The sequence below is a fragment of the Periplaneta americana genome, chromosome 12, assembly GCF_040183065.1.
Source record: "Periplaneta americana isolate PAMFEO1 chromosome 12, P.americana_PAMFEO1_priV1, whole genome shotgun sequence".
NCBI lineage: Eukaryota > Metazoa > Arthropoda > Insecta > Blattodea > Blattidae > Periplaneta > Periplaneta americana.
In genome coordinates this window covers 71,259,574-71,284,766 of record NC_091128.1, presented here as the reverse complement: position 1 = coordinate 71,284,766, position 25,193 = coordinate 71,259,574, and the positions used below count along the sequence as shown (strand labels likewise).

General features: G+C 35.0%; 1 protein-coding gene across 5 annotated transcripts in view; it reads right to left on the bottom strand.

The window, feature by feature from the left end:
* The window catches only part of Fs(2)Ket (Importin subunit beta Fs(2)Ket), a 123,823-nt gene that overhangs the window by 32,603 nt on the left and 66,027 nt on the right, over positions 1-25,193 (bottom strand). For 2 of the 5 annotated variants that reach the window (XM_069841519.1, XM_069841522.1), the window contains exon 15: positions 6,904-6,972. The exons of 2 other annotated variants lie outside the window; for them this stretch is intronic. In XM_069841519.1, coding sequence (XP_069697620.1) covers positions 6,945-6,972 — 28 coding nt within the window. In that variant the 3' untranslated portion in view covers positions 6,904-6,944. The remainder of the gene's footprint in view (positions 1-6,903; positions 6,973-25,193) is intronic. One more of the 5 variants, XM_069841520.1, reaches the window with a different exon arrangement.

Genomic DNA, 25,193 nt, shown 5'->3' with positions numbered 1-25,193 from the left:
AATATAAAAACAAGTTACAAAATTTCAATCATGTCACTTAAGTATTTTGAGTTATGAATTTTTTTGTGGGGTGGGAGGAGGCTAATGTGGCTTATTATTAAAATTTATCTCCTGACAAATTTTAAATATGATTCCCAAGTTTGTGTACAGTATACCTCTGATATATTTAGAAAAACACTGAGTATCCACAATTAAAAAAAAAGTCAAGATAGAGAGAAAAGAACTTTTCAAAGATTCAGCTTGATAGCTTTGAAACTGTAGAATCTTTTAGGTCTTGAATATGTAAGTGTCAAAAGATAACTTCCACGTATTTAAAGAGACAATCATTTAAATATGTGAATACAGACCGTTCCAAGTGCCCTGAAACTGTTGTTGTTTTCTAATGCCAGGTGTTTGACAATAAAGTCATTTGACCACTTGCACTCCAATATTTTTCAAAGATATTATCGTTGTCAGCCACTGAAGCACAGATTTTGTGCCCTGAAACTTTAGTGAGAGATAGATTAGGGTCTGTACATTATTTTTTGTGCTGAACGAAAAAGTGATTTTTTTGGCCAGAAATGGTTGAAATTTCACCTGCCTCTCCCATTCAAAGCAGTCCAGTGGATCTAATAAATATCGAAGTAGACTTCAAAACATGAATACATATAGTGTGAATAGTGCATTATTATTATTAGTGAGTACTTTTGCTAAGTGTAGATTGTATCATGAGTGTCGATTTAAATTCATGAAGATATTTCCTGTGTAAATGTTCCAAGTAAGCTGATTAAGAGACTTTTTTTTTTCTTCTCTTGTACAGAGGAGGGACCCGAAAGCTTGCACTGAAGCCTAAGGTTTATTGTGCTTACCGCTCCTATTCTGTGAATTATTTGGGTAGCTGAACAGCCTCGCTCTTGTACGATATAAGTATACTACAAAAAAGCAAACAAGAAAAGGGCTGCTTTAACAGAAGATAACTAGACAAAATTGGATCATTCGAAAAAATTCCAAGGAAATCTCTCAAAAGTCTAGAAGCACAGTGTACAGTTTCACAAGAATCTGCATATACAGCAATAAAATTACTGAAATTGTGATTGTATAAGATTTCAATGATTAAATGACTAATCGTCATAGAAATTTTGTAATTAGATCCTGCAGCCTGTGCATGATGGAGTTGTGGTTCCAGAATTGATACTGAAGAATCTGGCTCGAATTTCCAAACAAACTGTAGTTTGTTCAGAAGTACCTTATCAGTTACATGAGTGCTCATGACATGCCATTCGCAATGTGCTTCAGAACATTACACGTGAAGAACTGGGTCTAGCGTTCAACCGTTCACTGAAGCTTGTCTACAAGCAGATGCACAATTTTTTTTTTGCACTTGAAGGTAATATTAAACACTGTACATAAGTGTTCTGCTCATGGGGTCTTTCACTGCAAATCCAGCATTCTCCAATCTTTCCTATTTTCTGCCTTCCTCTTAGTCTCCACATATGATCCACATATCTTAATGTCATCAATCATCTGATATCGTCTTCTGTCCGAACTCTTCTCCTGTTCACCATTCCTTCCAGTGCATCACAAAAGGCTGGATTGAAAACCCTGTAGTTCTTGTCCTGTTAGTAGCTGAATTTTTCGCTTTCACATTAACTTAATATTGAAAAGCTTGAAGTTCCCAAGTTTCTAATTCTATAATACAATAGCATTTATGTGAACATATTGTTTGTATTGTGAATATAGCCCTGAAGTGACACAATTGAACTCACACCCAAAAATCAAATGTTCACTGAACTTTCCGCTCTGGTGTAATGTATTTCTGCCAGTCAGGCAGCTGTGAAACACCATGTAAAATATACTATGTAACAGATTATTTCCAGGTGTTTAATTTCCTAAACACGTTACCATTTTCCCTATGTTTTTTTGTGAATGAAATTGTTGGTTGGGGTAACTAATGCTTTATTGTACTTAATTCTTTAGACATAGAATTTACAATTTACAGCTCAAATCTGCTGAACACACTGCTTCAATGTTTTCAGTGTCTGTGGTTATCACTAGTTAGATTTTGGTGAATCTAGATCAATCATTAGGATTATTTCAATTGAAGACAAAGTAGCCATATTAGCCTCAACTGATCAGTGATTAGATGTTGGGATCCTGTTATGTTTGAATATTAAAGACACAGGCCGTTTATGTGGATTGATTAGCAGAGGGAATATGTTGTCAATGGTTTTCAGTTCAATGTTCAACCATTATATTCATATGCATATTTTAAACCAAAAACCATGTGATATTCATATTGTGGTCAAACAATTTAAACTCATAAATCATTGTGTGTTCTACCTTTGGGAAGTAACATAAAATATATTAATAATAATTATAATATTATTGATATAATGGATACCTGTAATATGGATTGGGCTGTGTAACATTAGTTGTAGCTTCGATTTTTGCCACCAGTGCCAATATTATTCACTTACAATTTTGATAGTCTCTTGATCATACATAATGAGTTGGAGGTCATCTAATTTATTTGTCTAAGGTTTATAATGCTATTAATATGTATTGCACTTTTATATCAGTTTAGTGTAGTTGAATAACCGAGGAAGCTATTTTGAACTCCATAAAAATTTCTAAACAATATGATTAAGTTAAAATTGCAAAGCAATCAAGGTCAAGTCACAAGAAAGTATTTTCAGCTTCAATAATATTAAAGTAGCTGACAATGATTTAATGCACAGTCAGCAATTTTGCAATTTCAATTCAATGCAAAATCTTAAGTCATGTACCTAAATGTATATATTTAAACAAGCATACCAAACAGTTAATAGCAAAAAAAATTCTGCAAAACAAATATTCCCACCTTTCAGTCACAATGAGCTACAAGCATAGCCAACAGCTGAATGACTCATTATGCCTCATTCTGATCTCCAGTACCACACACATGCAAAATAGGAAGGACAGGGTGGAGTGCAATGGATAGGTCTAACATAAATTAAATGGAAGTAAATGGCAACTGCAATTTAATCTTATAGTATTCTAGTTTCAATAAAAAAATTGTAAATATCACCTCAAATGCTATTTCTGAATTTCCATCAAAACCTCTCAAATTCTCAGTTCCCACTGAAAATCGAAGTATGAAAAACGAACTTCTCTGGTAACAAATTTTACACTTAAAAGAAACAAATATTACCAGATTTATAATCCCGGGAAAACAGTAATACCCAATTTGCAAGAAAGTTTATGCCACTAAGAGTCTACTTATCATCTAAATCTGGAAATTTCCCTATAAAAAGAAAATATTTTAGTAAATACGAAAATTTATACAAGACTTATTCGATTTGTTCCGATTGTATACAAAATTCAAAATGTGAATACAACATGCATTTGTGAAGTGAAAAAAATCCTACTTCGTATACAAGTTACAGTTATGTATAGTATAATAACTGATAATAATCCTGGGAATGACAGCCTATAGAGGGCCAAGGCTCACTGGTGGCCTTGTGTCCACAAGTCTCAGCAGAAGTGAACTATCTATTATCCAATCAGTACACGGGTATTGTGTAGTTAGCACAATGATCTCCCTCGTCCCATCGTTATAACTATTTCACAGAACTGGATTTCACTACCTGTCATAGCTCCCCAAATTCATTACAATGATGGGTGGGTACCAGTTCCATACATGGGTTGAAATTTCATGAGAAAATTTCTTCCCTCATGAGAACTCAAACCAGCGAGTCCAGGCATGACACCTTAGACCATGATGTTACCAGGTGACTAGTATACACACATAATTGATAAACATTATTATTATTATTTAAATAGTAAAATAGGCTAGCTTCTAACAGAAAGATAACCAGATGCACCTATATTAGCCTATATATAAAAACAAAACCTTCAAAATCAATGTATTTCTTTAAATGATTTGCGTGAAATTGCTTAAATATACTGAACTCATGTGAACAAAGGCTGCACTAACTCTCATTATTTACACTACAACTCTGTAAAAGCAAACGAACAATTCAGAGACTATACTGAAGTGCTATAATGATAAAAAAAAATAACATTTAGAGATCTGAACACATTTGAGAAACCATAATTAGAAATCTTTATAAAAACTGATCTTCAAAACAAGTGGAAAATTTTCTGTCATGTCATGTTTGAAAGACTAGAAATAAACACTGCTTCTCAATCATTTGATGTATCTAAGTATGGTATGTAGTATCAATGGATAAAATTTATGCATATAATATATTATTTCTATTTCTTTTTTTATGGGGAAGGAAGAGAGTAATCTTAATTCTGTCCTTTTCGTATACAGTATACCTTAATAAAAAAAAAAACACAGACTGCAGCATAAAGTAATATCATCATTGTGGTTGGTGGCTGGTGTATATACACTACATATTGTCCAAAAAGTCAATGTGCACAGACTGCAGTAACTGGAACTGATATACCATATTACAGTGTTTTGTTGTCTGTTAACTGTCTCCCTACATTGTGTGCTCAGTTGTCGTTCTGAGAAGCCATTTCTGAGTGCTTAGTATATAAAAAAAACAGGCACAAGAATAATGGTGTTAACTATTGAACAAAAAGTGTTTTTTGTGGAACTGTCTTTCACCGTAATGACAAGAATTCTGAAGCAGTGCAAGAACAGTTCACTAAGACATTTCCTGATACAGAAGTTCCCCACTTTAATGTGATACGTAATTTCATAACGAAATTTCGGGAAACTGACAGAGTTCTGGATGATTACCACTTTGGTAGGCTATCTAAGACAGACGAGATCATGAATGATAACCAAGACAGTGTACCGAAGAGTCCACAGAAGTCCATGAGGAAATTATCGTAACAAGCTAATGTCTCAAAAAGTATAGGACATGATATTCTGAAAAAGTTGGATTTCTGTGTCATGCATTGAAAGACACAGACCACGAGGTTTTTGTTCGTTACTGGAGATGGTTTCTAAACTTGTCTGAAAAAGGTAAGGACATTCTGGTGCGACTTTCTTCACTTATGAGGCATGGTTCCACCTGCGTACATGAACAACCAAAACACTCGTCTGTGGAATTTAAGGAAGTGCCTCTCCACAACCAGAAGGTCGGTGCTTGATGTGCCATTACTCCTAAGTGCATTACAGGGCCCATTTTCTTCAATGAAACCAATAACTCAGAACAGTACCGTGACCAGATTATCTACCCATTCATATTCCAACTCATGGAATGTAAAACCAAAGAAGAATAATTCTAGCAAGATTGCAACTGTTCACATCATTACAGCATCTGATTAAACTTCTTTGGGAATCACATATCTCCAGATACTGTGGATTGCCAGTCACCGAATCTGACACTGTCTGATTTTTTCTCTATGAAGCACTCAAGAGGAAAGTATACAGAGGTTATACACATATACTTCAGGAGCTAGACTTTGCAGTAAAGACCAACATTCAAAACATCACAAGAGATTCCCTGGAAAAGATCTTCGCCAACATGCAGAGGTGTGTGTAGGCATGTCTGGATGTCAGGGGGCCACTTCCAACACATTTTGTAAAAACTAGTTCAACATGATAAGTGTGTTCAGTGCACAGTGACTTTTCGGACACTGTATAAAATGGTATAATATAAAATATGCTGTTGATATATATAATTTTTTTTAGATGTCAGACATCTCTTAAAGGCATGTGTTGACATGTTTCCAGCTGGGATAATGGAGCAAGTACAGAAAATAAGATAGGACGATCACATAGCTATAATACTCTACTGTATCCCTTTCCTTCTAGTAATCAAGAGAAGAGAACAGAACACACTAATTACAAAAAGTAAATTTTCCCCAATCCTCTTTCCCATTTCTATTAACATACACATGCAGGAAAGGTTTTCACTGTTCATGCCTGAAGCATGAATTCCGATATACTGTATATTATAGTAATTTCTAATTTCATGGCACATTACTGTTAGTAAGAATATACTGTATAGTGATTCACTAAGTTATAACAGCAATGATAGACCTTATTCCTGCGGTGATCTTTAGTAAAAAAGTTCATCCGAACATGGATCCAGCTCTCAACAATTACGATGTTATGATTCAGAAGAACAGAAGTTATTGTGTTAAAGATGGAGGACAGGGGAGAAACACGCACCAAAATAACCCTTTACAAGAGTAATATTTCGTTATATAACAAGTGTTTATGCAACAGAATGTTGAAAGTTGTTTCTGTAAGTTGCAACATATCTCGTGTAATATGATTCAGAGAAAAAAAAAATTGTAATTTGTTCCGTAATCACAAAAATAATCAATGGATGGTAGAGAAGCTACGAAACAAAACCCATTAAGTTCACCTTCAATTCTAACAGTTTGAAAGAGATATCCTAGATGAGCCCTACTTTTGGGCTACAAATTCCATTCACTTCTAACTCACTTACTTCTCTCTGAATGGAGTAGGTAACCAGATGTAGGTCCCATCTAAGAGTATGAATCTGTTTGAAACTCAGTTACGATTGGAGATGGACTAAACAAATTTTATTTTAGAGTTTCTAACATGTCTTATGTTACGAGCTTATTTTCTCTGTCCAAAATGTTACAACGGAATTTTAAAATTTCACTCTGCTCACATATGAACTGTGTACCTAGATGATGCTCTCACTTTCCATTACACATATACTGCTGAGCTACAATCGACAGCATAGATGAAAATTAGTTACAAATTCTGATTTACAGTATCATACTTCAAAATAAGAAGTGATTAGTAATTACATGGAATCGGACATGTCTATATGAACTTTTCCACTCAAAATGTCAAAAATAAGCTCTATAAGTGCTAGTATAACTTTGTGAATTATGTTTATGAAGCAAAGTTTTTTTTTTTCTCTTTACTGTGCTGCTCTTTCCCCCAAAAAAGAGTACATTCAGGACATCCCTGTGCCTTACCATGCATGCCTAGACAAGCCATCCCTCCCATGAGCAGCAATTCACTCTCCTGGAGGACCCAATGAGCTGCTACAAACAATTCAGGAATGTGAGAGCAGGTTGCTCGACAAACAATGCAAACAGCAAACATCAAATAACTGAGAACTTGTTTCTTCTCATTAAAAATAACTGAGGCAGGAATTCCCATCAAGTTAACAAACATTAGACATACAATGATCAGGTTTCGCGTTTTCTAGTATCCATGCTTACTTCTGAGCAGACACTCTAATTGAAAAAAAAAAAAAAAAGATATTACAAATGATAAAAAGGCAACAGTGTAGCTCAGTAAAGCAAATGGCTGTTTGCTGGAAGTTTCCAGCTTCAATTCCTGATAGTGAAGAGAATTTTTCTCACTTTAAAATGGGTCCAGAGTCCATTCAGTCTCATACCGAACTGAGTACTAGATCTTTCTTAGGGATAAAAAGGTGATCAGAGTGTTGTACTGAACACACCACCTCATTTTAGTGCCAAGATTATGAAAGCATGGAGGTCTTATGTCCAGGTCTACTACATGCCAACAGATCATCTTTAGTTGAAACAGAGCTTCCGGGCTAAGATGCCGTGGTCTACTGGTGCTGACGTTACCACGGCATCTTAGCCCGGAAGCTCTGTTTCAACTAGACACCGGCCGTGAAAGCCTGCATGCTAAGATTAGATCATCTTTACTTTGTAAGTGATATTTAAAAAAAAAATAAATAAATAAAAAAAAATAATGTGCATGTTTCACCATTTTCTACATTACAAGTTATCTTTAAGAAAACATTGTACTTGATATACAGTTAGGCTATCAATACTGAAGAAATTAAAGCTGAACTATAAACCTCAGAAATATGGTTCTGAAAATTAAAGCCTGTCATATAGATTACTACACTGAGGCATAACCATAAATAAGTATCTATGTTACATTTATATTAAAAATTGAGTTATTTGAAAAACTAAGGTCAACATGTCTCCTACTTCTACTACATATTTATTTTTAGCTTCTGATAACAGACATCAAAATGCAGAAGTCTCAAGTGAAGTGAGAATTTAAAATTCCAGAACAGTCTAGGTCACATATCAAATGAACATTCTCTATTTCTCACGTGATCTACAACAGTACGATATTAATTTAACTATCTTTTACAGCTGACCTGTTTCCGATTACACTTGAATGTTGTTCATGTTGAGAAAACAATTTACAATCAGGTTTTGTTATTTCCGAAATATGGACATACATTGTAATAAAACATTCGGCAGTTTCTTAAGGAACTATGGTACATCGCAATGCATATCTCACCTCTGCACATAACGTTCTTCACTGTGCCAATTCTCAAAAAATCCGAAATGTAACACATACCACGTTTGCAGTTACACAGACATTTGTTCGTAGTTATGCTACAATTCTAAATCAAGAAACAAAACGCTAATAAAAGAAATGTTAAATTAGTCTTTCATAGCATGTGTATGCATAAACTTGAATTAAAAAAATACAGAGCTGCTCATGAAGCATGCAGACGAATTGATCTACTTAAAAGTTAAAATAAATGGTGCGAATGGTATGCATGAGAGCTGATTAAAATTAATGTTTAGCTGTCTTGATGTTATTGATTTCAGTTGAAATCAATTACTGTACCATCTCATCACGAAAACTACCACAGGGCATGCCACTATATATTACACACAACCACGTTTAAACAATTTTCACTGTTATGTAGACTAAAGGAGACATCTAATTTGTTTTAAATTAACTATGTGTCCAAATAAGATGTCTTATATCCGTCATATTTTATATTACACTAACTAAAAGCACCCAGCATTGCCTCCTTTCTGTTTCTGACTTAAGGAGATCTCGGCAACTCAACTACAGAAAACCAAAACGAATTACTGTCTTTACTAAGCTTTCTTCATCCCTAAAGATGAATCTTTACATAGTGTTACTTAAATGAATTAATGGCCTTAGCCAAGACGCCTGCCAAGATTAACACAATTTAGAACAGCTGAAGATCAGGCACCGAAAAGAAAAGATATCATGTGCCTTACTGTTTTTGTTTTTAATTAGCTTCGTCTTGTTGTTTAGCTAAACAAAAACATCCCCTGGTCCCTTTACATCTGTTTAACATAGACGTAATGTTCTGCATTGATCTAAAGCTGTGCTGACACAAATTTAATGTAATTTCCTGTCTATCTAAGCTTTTGCTTGACGTTTAAAGGCAGTTGATGATAAATAGGGAATTCTCTTGTTCCCAGTCTGAACCCCTTGGGGTATCACAGTGAGTTAAAATTTACCTCTTTATCCCTCAAAGAATAAATATGTAAATAAAAATATATATATAATAGGATTGGAGAATTTCGTACCCCTTGTCTGCTTTACACTCGCTTATGCCATACCCGGTTTCTTAAATATGACACATCTTACATAATACTATATATTAATTATGTCATTTTTATTTTATGTACAGAATACAGCATAATCTCGCAATAAATCATTTTTGAACTTTAAAAATAATATTATGAGAAAAGCGTATTTTAAAAATTAACAGACTGTTCTTTCCATACTACTGTACATTCACGACATGATAATACAGATATAATTTTGCAGTCACACATATTCGGACATGAACAACAATATTTTGAAAGACATACTTTAGAATTAATAAATACACTGTTATTTTCAGTGAGCTTATGTATGTACTGTACATTTACATAATTGTATGGTAAATTTGAGACAGCATAAATAAAATACTACGGATATATTATTTATGTAGTAAAACCCCCTTCATGTTGGGTTAAAATAAAATAACGTATTTAAAATAACGTAAGTAAATTGTCAAAATAATAACAAAATCAGTTGCCCTCAGGTTCGAACCCTGGTCCCCCTACACCAAAGCTTAGACTCTACCACTACGCTACAGAAAGCTATGTAGTAAAGTGGTTGAATTTACGTGTTATAAATACTTTCATGTTTGCTGCCTATTATGTTTGATTTTGAATTCTTAAATATTAAACAAAAATGTGTTTTATGCCATATTATATTGTATATTCATGTCACATGACACATTCAATCAAGAGATCGTCCCTCATTTACGTAATTTTAATTTAATGTTGTTTTATTTAATATTTCAGAAGCAATATGGCCGCCAACGGAGGAAGAGTTATAACAAAAGATGCGTGTCACCACGTCTCTGATTCGTGATTGGATAGCATCCAACTTATACAAGCAGGGTTGAATGTATTTCTTTCTAATTGTTATTGTTTTCAATAATTTAACGTCCATCTGCCCAATTTTAATGTAGCCTATGTTCTTCTCCTGGTTATGAAGGTTAAATGTGCAAACTTTGACAAATATCGTCAAAGTGTGTAGATGTGTATAGAATACATACATACATAGCCGCATTGACTTTTATATATAAGATTATAAAAGTGGTCAAATAACTGATATAATTCATTGTAACATTCAAGATTTATGTCTGTCCCCTAGCATCTTTAGCAAAGGCTAATATGTTGTCCGAGTATGGAAGGTATATTGTACGGACTGAAATAGCTATATATTGAATCACCTGCACCTTCTTTATATGAAGTTATGCATATCCATTGTCGATTCTGTAAAACAGTACCCATAATCAGAACTGAAATGCAGAAGGCAGTAGTGTGACTGACACGGTTACAGCACACAGTCCCAATGATACTGTGAATTTAAGTCTTATACCATACTATGTTGTTTTGATATGGGAGCCATGGAATATTCTACAAATTTCTTCGTCAATTATACGACATTTTCTATACTATTCCAGGAACTTCGAATCTCCTAAAAATAGCAGTGATGGTTGGAATTAGATTCAAGTTGGAAAAACAACAATGTTCGGCAACAAAAAATATGTAAACACGATTTTCATCTATGGAAAGCCACTGTGGAAAGTCGATGAGGCACATCAAATACTGCATATTGTGATTAATTCCCCGCAAGAGATTAATTTATACATCATTACATACATTAAGACATATTGTATTTTCAATACTAATACCTTAAATATATACTACCATTAATAATAATAATAATAATAATAATAATAATAATAAAAATAATTTATTTCATTCCATTTAGTGTTCTGCTCAAGGGCAGGTCTTTCACTGCAAACCCAGCTTTCTCCAGTCTTTCCCATTTTCTGTCTTCCTCTTAATCTCCGCTTATGATCCATATATCTTAATGTCGTCTATCATCTGATACCTTCTTCTACCCCGAACTCTTCTCCTGTTCACCATTCCTTCCAGTGCATCCTTCAGTAGGCAGTTTCTTCTCAGCCAGTGACCCCACCAGTTCCTTTTCCCTTCCTGATCAGCTTCAGCATCATTCTTTCTTCACCCACTCTTTCCAACACAGTTTCATTTCTTATTCTGTCTATCCACTTCACACATTCCAGTCTTCTCCATATCCACATTTCAAATGCTTCTATTCGCTTCTCTTCACTTCATCGTAATGTCCATGTTTCTGTCCCATACAATGCCACACTCCATACAAAGCACTTCACTAGTCTCTTCTTTATTATTTTTCCAGAGGTCCGCAGATGATACTCTTTTTTCTATTAAAAGCTTCCTTGGCCATTGCTATCCTCCTTTTGACTTTCTGGCAACAGCTCATGTTACTACTTATAATACACCCCAAGTATATGAACCTGTCCACTTGCTCTACTGCCTCATTTAGAATTAGCAAGTTTATCTTCTTTATTTTTCTTCCTATAACCATGCTCTTCGTCTTATTTGCATTTATCTTCATCCCATACTGCTCACAGTTGTCATTTAGCTCCAGTAGCATATCCTTTAGTATCATATCCTCTTCTGATAACGCCATATCAGCTAATCTTATGCACTTTATTCTTCTTCCTCCTGCTATCACTCCTCCCATGTTCTGAAAACAGTTCTTTACTAAATCCTCCAAACAGATGTTGAACAGGGTAGGTGATAAAGGACATCGTTGTCGTACTCCCCTCTCTATTTCACTTCCTTCTGACATTTCTTCTTCTATCCTGACTTTCACAGGATCCCCATCAGTTTATTCCACTCTGTCCAAAGTCTTTTCTAGGTCCCAAATACTACATACACTTCTTTATTCTTCTCTAGGTATCTTCTGCTAATTGTCCATAGCAGTCCAACTGCACCTCTCGCACCTTTTTCTTTCCTGAAGCGAAACTGCTCTTCCATCTTAGAATATAAATGTCGATTCAATATTCGCAAGAAAATCTTCGCCGAGTGCGATATTAGACTGATAATCCTGAACTCCTTATATTTCTTCAGTATTGAAATCAACACTGTCTCTGTAAAATCTTCAGGCCATTCGCCTTTCATATATATTTCGTTGCATAATGACAGAATTTGCTTCTTATATTCACCCAAGCATTTCACTAATTCAATGGGGATTTCATCAACTCCTATTTCTTTCCCATTCTTCATTTCCTTAAGTGCTAGTTCAACTTCTTCGCTTAAAATAGAAAATAATAATAATAATAATAATAATAATAATAATAATAACAATAATAATAATAATAATCCGCGGCTCTACAGCCCATACAAGACCAACTCCTAGCCTCATATCCACATGCCTCAGAAGAGGTGAAAATCATTCAACTAAAGTCGACAGCATTTCGGAAGGCGGTAGTCTGCTAGTGTTTGCGTCGAGAGAGACAGATAGAGAGAGCAAGGCAGCGTATAACATAGCCACATTGTACTTCACGCGCACATGCAATACAAATAGTGCAGGAGAGAATTCAAATTATCAAAAGACAATAATGACCTTAGCCATTGATTACTGTAAGCATAACACCAAACAAGCCCTCTTCCCTTCACTAGCAATATTCTTTCCACGGTTCTCAATCCCACACCACATGCTTCCACAGTCATTTCTTGTGTGTTGGCAACATTACAGCCAACATCAAGATAGCTGGCAGCATTCTGCTCGTCAACGTTTTTAAAATAATTATACACCTTGAACATTATTTTCCGCATCTGCCTATGCAATACTTGTCTTTTTACAATCTCTTCTTCCATTTATTTATCTTACACACACACACACACAGTAAATATTTTACTTATTCAATGTATTGAAACACTCACACGTGAACAAACGAACTCGAGAAGTATTTGTTATAGACTGATTCAGATTGGTTCTACTGTACAAACTTGTGACGTCACATACCAGAAATGCTACGGCGCATATAGCAGCTGACCGCCTTCCAAAATACCATCTAGTCTAGTATAGGGGTTAACATATGGTTAACACAATGACCCCCCAAGTAGTTATAGCTGACTTTCGAAACCGAATTTCACTACTCATTGTAGCTCCCCAAATTAATCACAGTGCTGAGTTGGTACTGGGCCCATAAACTGGCCGAAATTTCATTAGAGACCTACTTTTCTCACGAGGACTTCAACTAGCACTTATTCCACATAGCCTAAGACCTAAGGCATAATGCTTTAGACGAGCATTTCTCAACCTTTCAGTCAAATGTCTGAAATAATTCTACAGACCACTAACTTATATGGACCTAATTTTTTACTTATGTGTATATTATTAACATTTGGACATACTGTACCATTATAAGCATGTTTTGAATTCCTACGGAAATGCAGTTATGAAATTGGAAGTGAAGTATTAAAAGTTTAATTATATGTTGAACAAACTCTCAATATTTATTAACCAAACGAATAATAATATTATGAACCTACAAAGGGAGAGAGTAAACTACGGAAAAGAAAGAAAGAATAATATTATGTTACTACTCATTGCTAATGAGATGACCGAGCTTGTCGCCCTGGATATCTGGCTCAATATTAGTCAAATTCAGTCTAAGATTGGCACATACATTAAGTTAGTTTCTATATTTTCTTTTTATTTGAAGAAGCGATGAAAATCCTTTCTCACAAAGATAGGTTGTTGAAAACTGCATGACGATTTTCAATTCTTCAGATAATTCAGGATATTCACTTCTCACTAAGGTGAGATCCAGAATCGAGACGAACCACTTGAAAACTCAATTAACTGTTCTTTCTTTGATAACAAAAGGTCATTCTCATAACTGTAAGTCTGAAATGGGTCACGGACCCACATACATTTCTCACTGAAGTTGGAAAATATGTTTCAAATTTTTGTTTAACAGTTTTGAGATGGTTACAAATCCTTTCAGGAAACTCAGAATCAACACAAATATAATTTTCCACTAAAAATGATTCCATGTTGGAAAAGTGCAAATTTCCTGTCTTTTATGTAACTAATCCACAACACCAGTTTTTTCTCGAATACCTTTATTTTGTCGTAGGCATCAAGAATAGTTAAAGATTTTTCTTGGAGAGAGAGATTTAGTTCATTTAATTTAGAAAAAAATATCTGAAAGATAGAATAATGCTAGTAACCATGCTTCGTCAACAATGAGTGATGCAAAATCAGAATTGAGTTCACTTACAAACAATAAAACTTTGTGTCTTAATTGAAATAACCTTGCTAATACTTTGCCCCTGGAAAACCAGTGAATTTCAAAATGAAGCAAAAATTATGCGTTTTCACTGTCCATTTCATCACACAATACGGAAAATAATCTGTTATTTAACTGTCAAGCCTTAATAAAATTGCGAAGCGTTTTTTCAAAACTCGATAAATGCAAAATTTTAAAAACTGAGTTATGCACACCATCCATATGATCTAAAGAAGATATCTACCTTACTTACAAATAGGGACACTATGAAGGTTTTTTCAAAACTCGATAAATGATCACGAATAGAGAAAGCAGAAGTCGGTAAATGCAGTAAGTAAGGAAGAAGTATTTCCATTGTAATAATTTTATTCCTTACATTTCATTCAACTTCGCACAGATGCTAATTAATTATTTCTACGGACTGGCGGAAAGTGACTTGTTCTCACTTCATTGTTGACAAGTTTCAGTTTCATTCCTTGAGAGGTTTTCATTGTGAATGGTGGTGTTTTCCCTGTGTTAATAAAACCGAGTTTTCATTATGAATATTTCGTCAGAGGATTCTGATACTGATATACATGTTGAAGAATGTTTCTTAGGAAGAAAATCAAGATGCAATGAGAGCCAGCCAAAAAGAAAGACCTGCAAAACTAAACAGGAACCACAAATAAAATGCAGTCATCAGAAGATAGCTACAAATACCAAGGTAAAGGTAAAGGTATCCCCGTAACATGCCATGAAGACATTTGGGGGGCATGGAGGTAGAGCCCCATGCTTTCCATGACCTCGGCACTAGAATGAGGTGGTGTGGTCGGCACCACGCTCTGACCGCCTTTTACCCCCGGGAAGGACCCGGTACTCAATTTTATAGGAGGCTGAGTGAACCTCGGGGCCATTCTGAAAGTTTGGCAACGAGAGCTACAAATACCAAAGGAAAGAAAAATTGTAAAGCTGCTGAGCTGTGCTATAATGACATCACCACATTTCATCATCATGTGGCATCTTTGAACAAAACTGACCAAGACAAATTTCTACTCCTAAACACATAATAGTAGCTACTGAAAATGTCAAGCGGAAGAAGACAGTTTCAGTAATATATACTATCAGAAAGAAGAATGGCACATTATTGCCTGTTTGTGCTGCAACTTTTCAAGCTGTTTCTGGTATGTCAAAGGACAGATTACCTTACCTGACTAACAGGTTTCATGAAATGGGGTAAATGCCAAAAGAAATGCATGGAGTGAATAGAGCAGGAGAAAAACATAAGGAACTCACCTATGCCATTAAAAATGATATAAAAAGCTACAAATGTAGAGAAAGTCATCATGACAGCAGAAAGTCTAAGAGGGGGTACTTACCTTCTGATCTTACAGTCAATAAAATGTGGAAATTTTTTTTGTGCAAACCAGAATGCTAAAGGTTTGAATATCTGCTCGTTTTCCAAATACAAACGAATTTTCTACAAATGTTTATACCTGCTCAACTTGCAAAATGAACCTACTAAAGATAAAAGCAGAACAAGATTTGGAAAAAAAGAATGAATTAAGAACAAACTATAGATTATATAAACTTCGTGTGAAGCAATTTTACAAAATAATGAAAGATGATAATGCAGATATAATAAAAATTTGCTTCGACATACAGCAAAATCAGCCAATACCAAAGCTATAGCTGATACCAAAGCTATGTTAGTGAAGTGTTTTATTCCAGAAAAATATGGCCATACAATCTATGCATCATGATCCATTCAGAAAAGCAGAGGACAGAGAACATTGCTTTCTACACATGGTTGGAAACAGAGTCCACAAAAGGGTGTAACCAAGTTGCTTCAGTTTTGTTGGATTTTATGTGTGACCTGGAAAATAAAATAAAAAATGGAGGGGCCAGTACGATTCATCTGTTCTCAGACTCCTGTAGTGGCCAGCATAAAAACAGTGTTATGATGGCTATACTAACTGCATTCTTGGAAAGAAGCAAGAAATTTCGCAATACTGTACACTTCTTTCCTGTCCGGGGACATAGTTATATGGCTCCGGACAGAGTGTTTGGCAGGATAGAAAAAAGTTACAGGCAGGGGGAGACCATCATTTCACTCAAGAAATATTACGACCTATTAGAGGAACATCCAACTTTGAAAGTGCTAAACAAAGGCTGGAAAGTCAGAAACTTCAAGGAAAGCTACTACGGTCAAAACTGCCATTTAAGATGAACAGTTAATGTGTAATTACGTATAAAAAGAACTGGATAAAGTTGAAATATCAGTAACAAGCACTTACTTTGGAGATCCAGTTCAAGTTGAAGTTTTGAAAAATAAATCTTGCCATCAGATGATGTTAAATTTGACAGTTCTTCCAAAGAAAAGTGCAGTGAACAAAGAGAAGAAAAATGATGTTGCAGTTTTACTCAAGTACTTCGAAATAACTGAAGATGGAAGGAATTTCTAAAAGGATGTGCTAGAAAGCAACTGAAAGTAAAAAAGAAAAGTTCAAATAAATTTAGATTAGGTAAAAAAATTGTTATATAGTTTAGCAAATGCATATAACATATTGTTTAGCTTAATGTATGCATTATTGTGTATCTAAAATAAATTATGTAACAATATAAAGGAAAAAAAAAAGTTAAATTAAATTCAGATTACATAAAAAATGTTATTAGTTTACTTGTTTATGTAATATAAAGTTTAGTTTAATGTATCCATTATTGTGCATATAAAATAAATAATGTAAAAGTATGTCAAAAATATAAAAAAATACTGGAATTCATGCAAAAAAAAACATAAAAAGACAAAAGCAGCAGGATTATACGAACATCTTCCACTCACTACGTATCATTTATCGACTTTTGAAAAAACCTTCCTAAATTGACATTAATTTCAAACACTAAACAATAGATTGTAACAATTTTAATTATGCAATCCTGTTCATTTATTCATTGAATTACATGTGCTGAAATACACATATTTTAAAATACATCACTCTTGTCAAAAGCAAAAAACGCATTTTCTGAAAAAAACTTGTTTTTTCATATATCAAGTTTTGAAAAAAAACGCTCCTCAATTAACAAGCTTCAAAATGCTATTGGGCAGTTTTAAATTCTGGTGGCATTCCTTTGGAGGCCAATGCTTCCCTATGTAGGAAACAATGCACCCAATTCATATCCGAAGCTACTTCCTTGAGCTACAAACAATCCCACTATGTTTGCCTGTAAGAAAGTGAGCTCCATCTGTACAGAAGCCCACACATTTTCCCCACTGGATCCGTGTCTCTTATGTAACTAACAAGAGAGTGAAATATTTCTTCTCCAGTTGTTCGGGTTGGCGAAGTTCAACAAAACAAAGTAACGTCACCATGTGCATATCTAACGTATATTAACTGTGCGTCATTTGTAACATCAGTAGTTTCGTCTATTTGTAACGCATAATAAGGACTCACCATTTCACAGTTGGAATTAGCATCGCCTGTATCACTTACTTTTCTTTTCAAAGTCCCTGTTCCAAGCCTTTTCCCATTATTAAAATAGTTTTTCAAAATATATTAAAATTGGAGTTAACTCACAACACACTTTGTCCAACTATAACTTAGCATTTCTGAAGATCTACTGAAGCTGCTAGATTGCTAAATTGGCAATTGTAAGCAAAACCATTAGTAAATAACAATAAACAATCAGCTTCTTGGAAATATGGACAACACATATTTACTTAAAACAGCAAGCGAAAGCAGGAGCAACCAAATTGTATTGTATTGTTGTTTACTTCGCGGTTCGTATGTTATCAACCCTACCAATTGTTATCGGCAGATACCTCAGTCCCTCTGAAGTTAGTAACAATGCAGTCATATCCTCATATCCTGGAAATACTAGATTTTTGTCTGGCCGTTTAAATATTCATGGCTTTTAGAAAGTTTGGCTTACACAGTACGGTATCCATTTCATGTGAACAATTTTTACTAAATTACTTTTTGCTTGAATAATTTCAAGGGAAAAATTGTTCCAGGGCCGGGTATTGATCCCGGGATCTCTGGTTGAACGTACCAGCGCTCTACCACTGAGCTACCCGGGAACTCCACCCGACACCGTCTCAACTTTTCCCTTTATATCCACACAACTCGCATGGGCTGACGAACGCCAGAGATCCACAACAAGTGCACACAATCTCTGTGTGACTTGGAATTGTGGTTTTCTGTTAACGTACACAGTAACGTATATATTATGCAAATCTAGTCTTTCAGGTGAAGCTCCCTGTAAAGCATATTTGAATAATTTCAAGGGAAAAATTGTTCCAGGGCAGGGTATCGATCCCAGGACCTCTGGTTGAACGTACCAGCGCTCTACCACTGAGCTACCCGGGAGACGGTGTCGGGTGGAGTTCCCAGGTAGCTCAGTGGTAGAGCGCTGGTACGTTCAACCAGAGTTCCCGGGATCGATACCCGGCCCCGGAACAATTTTTCTCTTGAAATTATTCAAATCTGCTTTAGAGGGAGCTTCACCTGAAAGACTAGATTTGCATAATATATACGTTACTTTTTGCTTGATATTTTAAATTCAATAAGAATTAAATTTTTAATACTGCCTACGGACCACCTGTCCACTTCGCAGACCACAGGTTGAGAAATGCTGCTTTAGATCATGCAGCTATAGTGCAGAATGAACACCTTAAATACTTAAAATGTTTTCACTATGGAAGAAGCAGATGACTCAACCTAAAGGTATAGAAGATTCACATCTAACCTAGCACTGAAATCTCCTGGAAAGAGATTCACTACAATCTACTTGCCATGTAACAACACAAAATCGTTCAAATCTCGATTCTTTTCACTGATTACAGTGTCATCCTGGTGATCAAGAACAAGAGATTAATTTTCATTAAGAGAAGTTCTAACTTTTCTTTCAATTCTTTGTGCTGATTACGCAAGAACTGCATCTGAATTACAAGACTGAATTCTGAAATACTGGTATATTTTAATATAATATCTTACAAAGAGCTATCATAACAAAAAGTAGACTGATGCTTAAAGACAGTCTACATCTCTTTCACTTTGCTATGGAGTATTCAAGCTGCAATGACATCCAGTCACACAGATATATACCTTCCACACTCTAACTGGGAAAATACAAGCTCTTAGTTATGCTCAGAAATTCCATTTGCCATCAAACACATATAAGAGAGATGCAAATCTTTTTCAAGCTTGTGTAAACTTTAGGTACAGAGAATATGTCAGGTATTGGCCAGCTCCACGCATGCAAGTGGCAGCTACTGATTGACCAAGTCTCAGTCCGTTACTTCCCCACTCAAAGCCATAGTGCATGAGACATAAGTCAGTGTATGTTAACAACAGCTCTTTACATCTTTAATATTATTCTGTACCAATGAAATTATAGTAATACTTCGTTTAGCACTACCCCGAATAATGCAGATTCGTTATAACACTGTTTTATTTATCTTTTATTTTTAATTTTTATGTTATTATTTATAATAACAATGTCCAAAAGTCATAGTAACATATAATTTCATAATATAAAATATACACATTATTGATAACACTCTACAACAGTCGATTTTTATACACTCGCAAAATGTAGAGAAATATTGAATTTCAGTATAATCTATAGGCACTTGATCATTTATATCAAACATTATCGTTGTTATTGGACGCATATATTCATATATAACTTCCTGATATTTTAATGTGAACATTCTTCTTCTTGTGTGGCTTTAATACGTTTAAATAAAATTACTGTAAGTGAAAATGTCAGAGAGATCTGAGAGTAGTTCTGATGGTATAAATAAAGAGGTACCTCGGAAAAGCATATCAATGGAAACAAAAATTAACATCATTAGATGCATAAATGCAGGTGAGTGACAATCATTTAAAAGCAATGTGATACCATGTGTTAAGTGTAAACCTCATTAAAGACACAATGTTGCATAAGATTACAGAATTTTTTCTTTATTATTCAGTGTGTCTGCACTTAAATTCTTTGATGAAGTGAATGTTTTCTTACTTTAACAGGCAATTTTTAATTAATTACGAAACATTGTTTTTTACAAACCGGGTGAGTGACAGAGTGCTGGCCCACAGTTTTGAATTGGCTGGTTCCACAATAAGAACAATCCTAGGAAATGCAAACAAAATAAAGACTACAATCCAGTCGATGACACCTATGACTGCCACAAAAGTGAAGCGGTCAAGAAGTGTTGTAATGGAGAAGATGGAAAAATTGCTTGGCCTGTGGATTGAAGACCATAATCAGAAAAAATATGCCACTCAGTCAAGCAGTCATCATGGGGGGGGGGGGGGAATCCAGAACTCAGGGACATTCATGACCCATAGTCATCAGATTCATTCAATGCTAGCTGAGGATGGTTCGACAGATTCAAGTGCCACAGTAACTTGCACTGTGTTAGTGTCTGGGGAGAATCTGCAAGTGCCGATGAAGACTTTGCTGCCCAATTTAAGAACATACTGGCAGCAATGATTGAAGATAACAGTTACTGATCAGAACTCGTTTTTAATGTAGATGAGATGGGACTTTACTGGAAAAGAATGCCTTCCACAACTTTTATATTGAAGGAAGAAATACATGCTTCAGGGTTCAAGGCTGACAAGGATTGTCTCACTACCCTATTGTGTAGTAATGCTACTGGTGATTTCAAGTTAAAAGCTCTTGTTATCTACCATTCAGAGAATTCCAGAGCCTTCAAGGGGTATTCAAAGGAATTACTGCATATGATTTGGAAGTCAAACAGAAGGGGCTGGATGACTCTGGATATTTTCCAACAATGGTTTAACAATAATTTTTGCTCAGCAGTGAAAAATTATTGTGAAGATAAGTGATTTGAATCCAGGGCACTGTTTCTCATCGATAATGCACCTGGGCACCCTCATGATTTGAAGAGAATGAAGTCATCAATACCTGTGGACCTTCTGTTTCTTCCACCCAACACCACTTCCTTATCCAGCCTATAGATCAGGGAGTAATTGCTGCATTTAAGGCATACTACCTTTGATGCACTTTCAAGCAGTCGATCCACGCAGTTGATGAAAAGAGCAAAACGATGAAGGATTTCTGGAAAGGTACAACATAAAGGACGCCGTGGAAAACATTGCAGCATCATGGAGTGAAAGGGACCTGGAAAAAAGTGTGGCCTGATATTTCTGAAGAGTTCCATGGCTTTGACTTGGAGGAACCTGCTGTCATGGGGGATAATGTATCCATAGCAAACAAAGTTGGTTTGGAAGAAGTTGATTTCCGAGATGTAAAAGACCTGCTCCAATCCCATAGTGAAACACTCTGTCTGTAGATGATCTTTGGAGATGAACCAAGCCCAGATTCAAGAGGAAGATGGCAGTTCTGATGATGATCCTCCTGCCCAGAGAATCCTGACAAGAAAAATTGTCAGAAAATGTGGACAAAATATCAGAGACATTGGTAGTTCTCCAAGAAAATTACCCTGATTGGGAACATAGCTCTGCGGTGAAAAGAAACATTCTGAATTCCCTCTCTTATTACAATGAAATTTTGAAAGACAAAAAATCCCAGGAGAAGCAAATGACAATTGATTTATTTTTTAAATAATACTGTCATTATTTGTTTCTGAATGTCAAATATGTGGTTATTAAGTGCATTTAAATCTGTGTTACCAGTGCTATTATTTCTTACATATTCTTTTACTGAATAGGAACTTCCTCTTGAATCCAATTTCCTTAATAACACATCCTAATGAAATAATGTTAAGATGACCTTGCACAAAGCTGTTTTCCATAAAGTTATTTTTAGGGATACATCTAGAGCATTAAGTGAGGTATTACTGTGTTTTATTTAAATGCCACCCCGTAAGTAATTTTTTGTGTATGACACTTACATGGAAAAGTCTTGTAGAGAAGTTGTAAGCAATCTGGCATTCTGGTTTAACATAGATTACTGTACAAAAACTTCTTAGATTTAGGGAAACAGGATCGATAAACGAAAGAATTCATATGTGAGAACAGAGTGTTCAAACAGATGAAAAACTTCATAAGGTTGGACAATCATTACAGAGTTCCACAACTCAATTTAATTTGAGTGGTTCTGGTTGTTAACAAAACTATGGGCACTGGAGCACAGAGATTCCCAGATTAATTCACCAAGTTTCCCTTCATCATGAAAGAATTAGTGTGTGGTGTGCTGTAATAATTAGGCTCATATTTTTGAAACAGTAAATGGATAGATGTTCCATACAGAAATATTTACACAATTTTTTAAGCTGCTGACATAATGAGACAATAAGGGTATCTTTAAGATTCTGCCACACTGCTGGTGAGTCTTTGGCCAATATATGAAGGATTTTCGATAAAAGAATAATTTCTAGAGAGTTATGATCTGCATGTTCACCTAATCTGTGTGCGATTTTTATTTGCAGAGAAACCCTAGAAAACAGGATCTATAGAAATAACCCTCACACTGCAGATAAACTGAAAACAGAGAAACAGAATTTTTTATGCAAATGCTAATTTTATCAGATAATAAAATTATGTGCATGCTCTTAATAATCAAGTTCTATGAGTGCTGAATGTGTGTCACACATAGTAGGGAGATAATGGACCAAGAACACCAATAGTTGGTCAGCCATCAATTGTTGCTGCTTGCATGCATGGGCTCAGCCAACATCAGACGAATTTCCTGTAGTTAGCAGATCAGCAACCTATTTTAAATTTTCTGTTAAGTTTGAGAAGTTTGAAGAGATATTCGTATTTCATTCATTAATTAGAACCTCTCAGTAAATGTAACCTTCTTTTCCAAAACTGTGTTTATTCATCATCCAAACTCTTCAACATCCTACTTGAAAAGTCTATTACGCAAATTAATTGGAGTTTCAGCCTAAAAAAATTATGTTTTTGCCATTTCTTGGCCAACATACCTATTGTATTACCTGAATTCATGAATTCAATGATCAATCAACTCCTGCATCTCCTCATGAGGAGCATAGGGCATTCACAGAGTGCCTCCATCGGACCCTATTTGTAGCCAACTTCTTCACTTCACTCCATGTTTTTTTTTTCCCCTCCCTAGCAATTTCCTCCAAAATTGTTCTCTTCCATGAATTTTTTGGCCTTCCTCTTGTTCTACTACCCTGGGGGTTCCAATCCAAAGCCATTCTTTCTACTGCTCCATCTTCTTTCCTGATTGTGTGCCCTATCCAATTCCACTTTTGTCTTTTGATTTCTATTGTGATTTCTTTCTGATTTGTTATATTCCATAGTTCCGAGTTTGTGATTATATCTGGCCATGTAATTTTTAAGATTCTTCGTAAACATCTATTAACAAATGTTTGAAGTTTATTTTGTATAATTTTACTTGTTTTCCAAGTCTCACAGCCATGCAATAAGACTGATTTCACGTTACTGTTAAAGATTTTCATTTTTGTAGATCTAGATATAATATAAGATTTCCATATTGGGTACAACTGGACAAATGCACTATTTGCATTTTTTATTCGGTTTTTTACATCCTCAAAGGCTCCACCATCCTTGTCAATTATACTACCCAAATATTTAAATTCTTGAACAGTATCAATAGTATTATTATTTATTATAACGTTATCTGTCTTTTTACTATTTAATCTCATTTATCCCTGTTCTTAACTGCCTACAGAATTATACAGATCAGGTCTACTTTCCATTTCGATATTACAAAGTCTCCCTCGTCCATCGTTATCAGTTCACCGCTGTGGAGTATCAGTTTGCATGTCTGATCATGAAACAAGCGGGCCTGGGTTCAAATTCTGATTTGAACAGGTTACCTGGTTGAGATTTTTCTCCGGAGTTTTACTTCAACCCATTAAGAGCAAATGCTAGGTAACATTTTCGAACCTGGACCCTGGACTCAGTTTGCTGGAATTTTGACCTTCATTTCATTCAGACGCTAGATAACCACAGAAGTTGATAAAGTGTTGTAAAATAAACCAATTAAACAAAAATTTCATTATCTTCCATTTTTTTAGTTGGTTATTTAGCAACGCTGTATCAACTACCAGGTTTATTTAGCATTGATGGAACTGGTAATACTGAGATGGTATTTAGTAAGAGGCCAAGAAATTGCTGCCAGATTACCTGACATTTGCTTTACAGTTGGGGAAAAGCTCGAGAGGGGGGGGGGAACCCAAGCAAGTAATCAGCCCAAGTGGGAATTGAAACCATGTTCAAGAACAACTCTGGAGCCTGACTGAACTATGCCAGTGGTTTTCCACATCCTTCATGGCTTGTAGGATGCTCTCTTTACAGAATTTTGTACTGTGAACTTGGTGGTACCAATTCAAGACATTCTTTGACCAATTTCCATTGTTCATTCTTATAGAAGATGATTATGCATAGTAGACATGTTTATTAGTCATAAACTAACAGTATTTTTCTTTAAATCATTAAAATGTATATCATGTTACATACAACAGTATTAAAAAAACACTTAACAATAATTAAAATTCATTTAGTTAGACATGTTTCAGGACTTGCTGTCCTATTTTATTTTGTGGGTTATTTTACGACGCTGTATCAACATCTCAAGTTATTTAGCATCTGAATGAAATGAAGGTATTAATGCCAGTGAAATGAGTCTGGGGTCCAACACCGATAGTTACCCAACATTGCAGTCGTATCTTCAGTAGATTTCTGAAATACGAAAAATGAGAAAACTGTTGTAATATAAAAGTCGTGAACTATTTCTGAAACATTAATGAAATATTTTATAATATTGAATTAACAAATTGTATATATGTGAAAAGTGAATTTGTTAATTCAATATTATAAGATATTTCATTAATATTTCAGAAATAGTTCG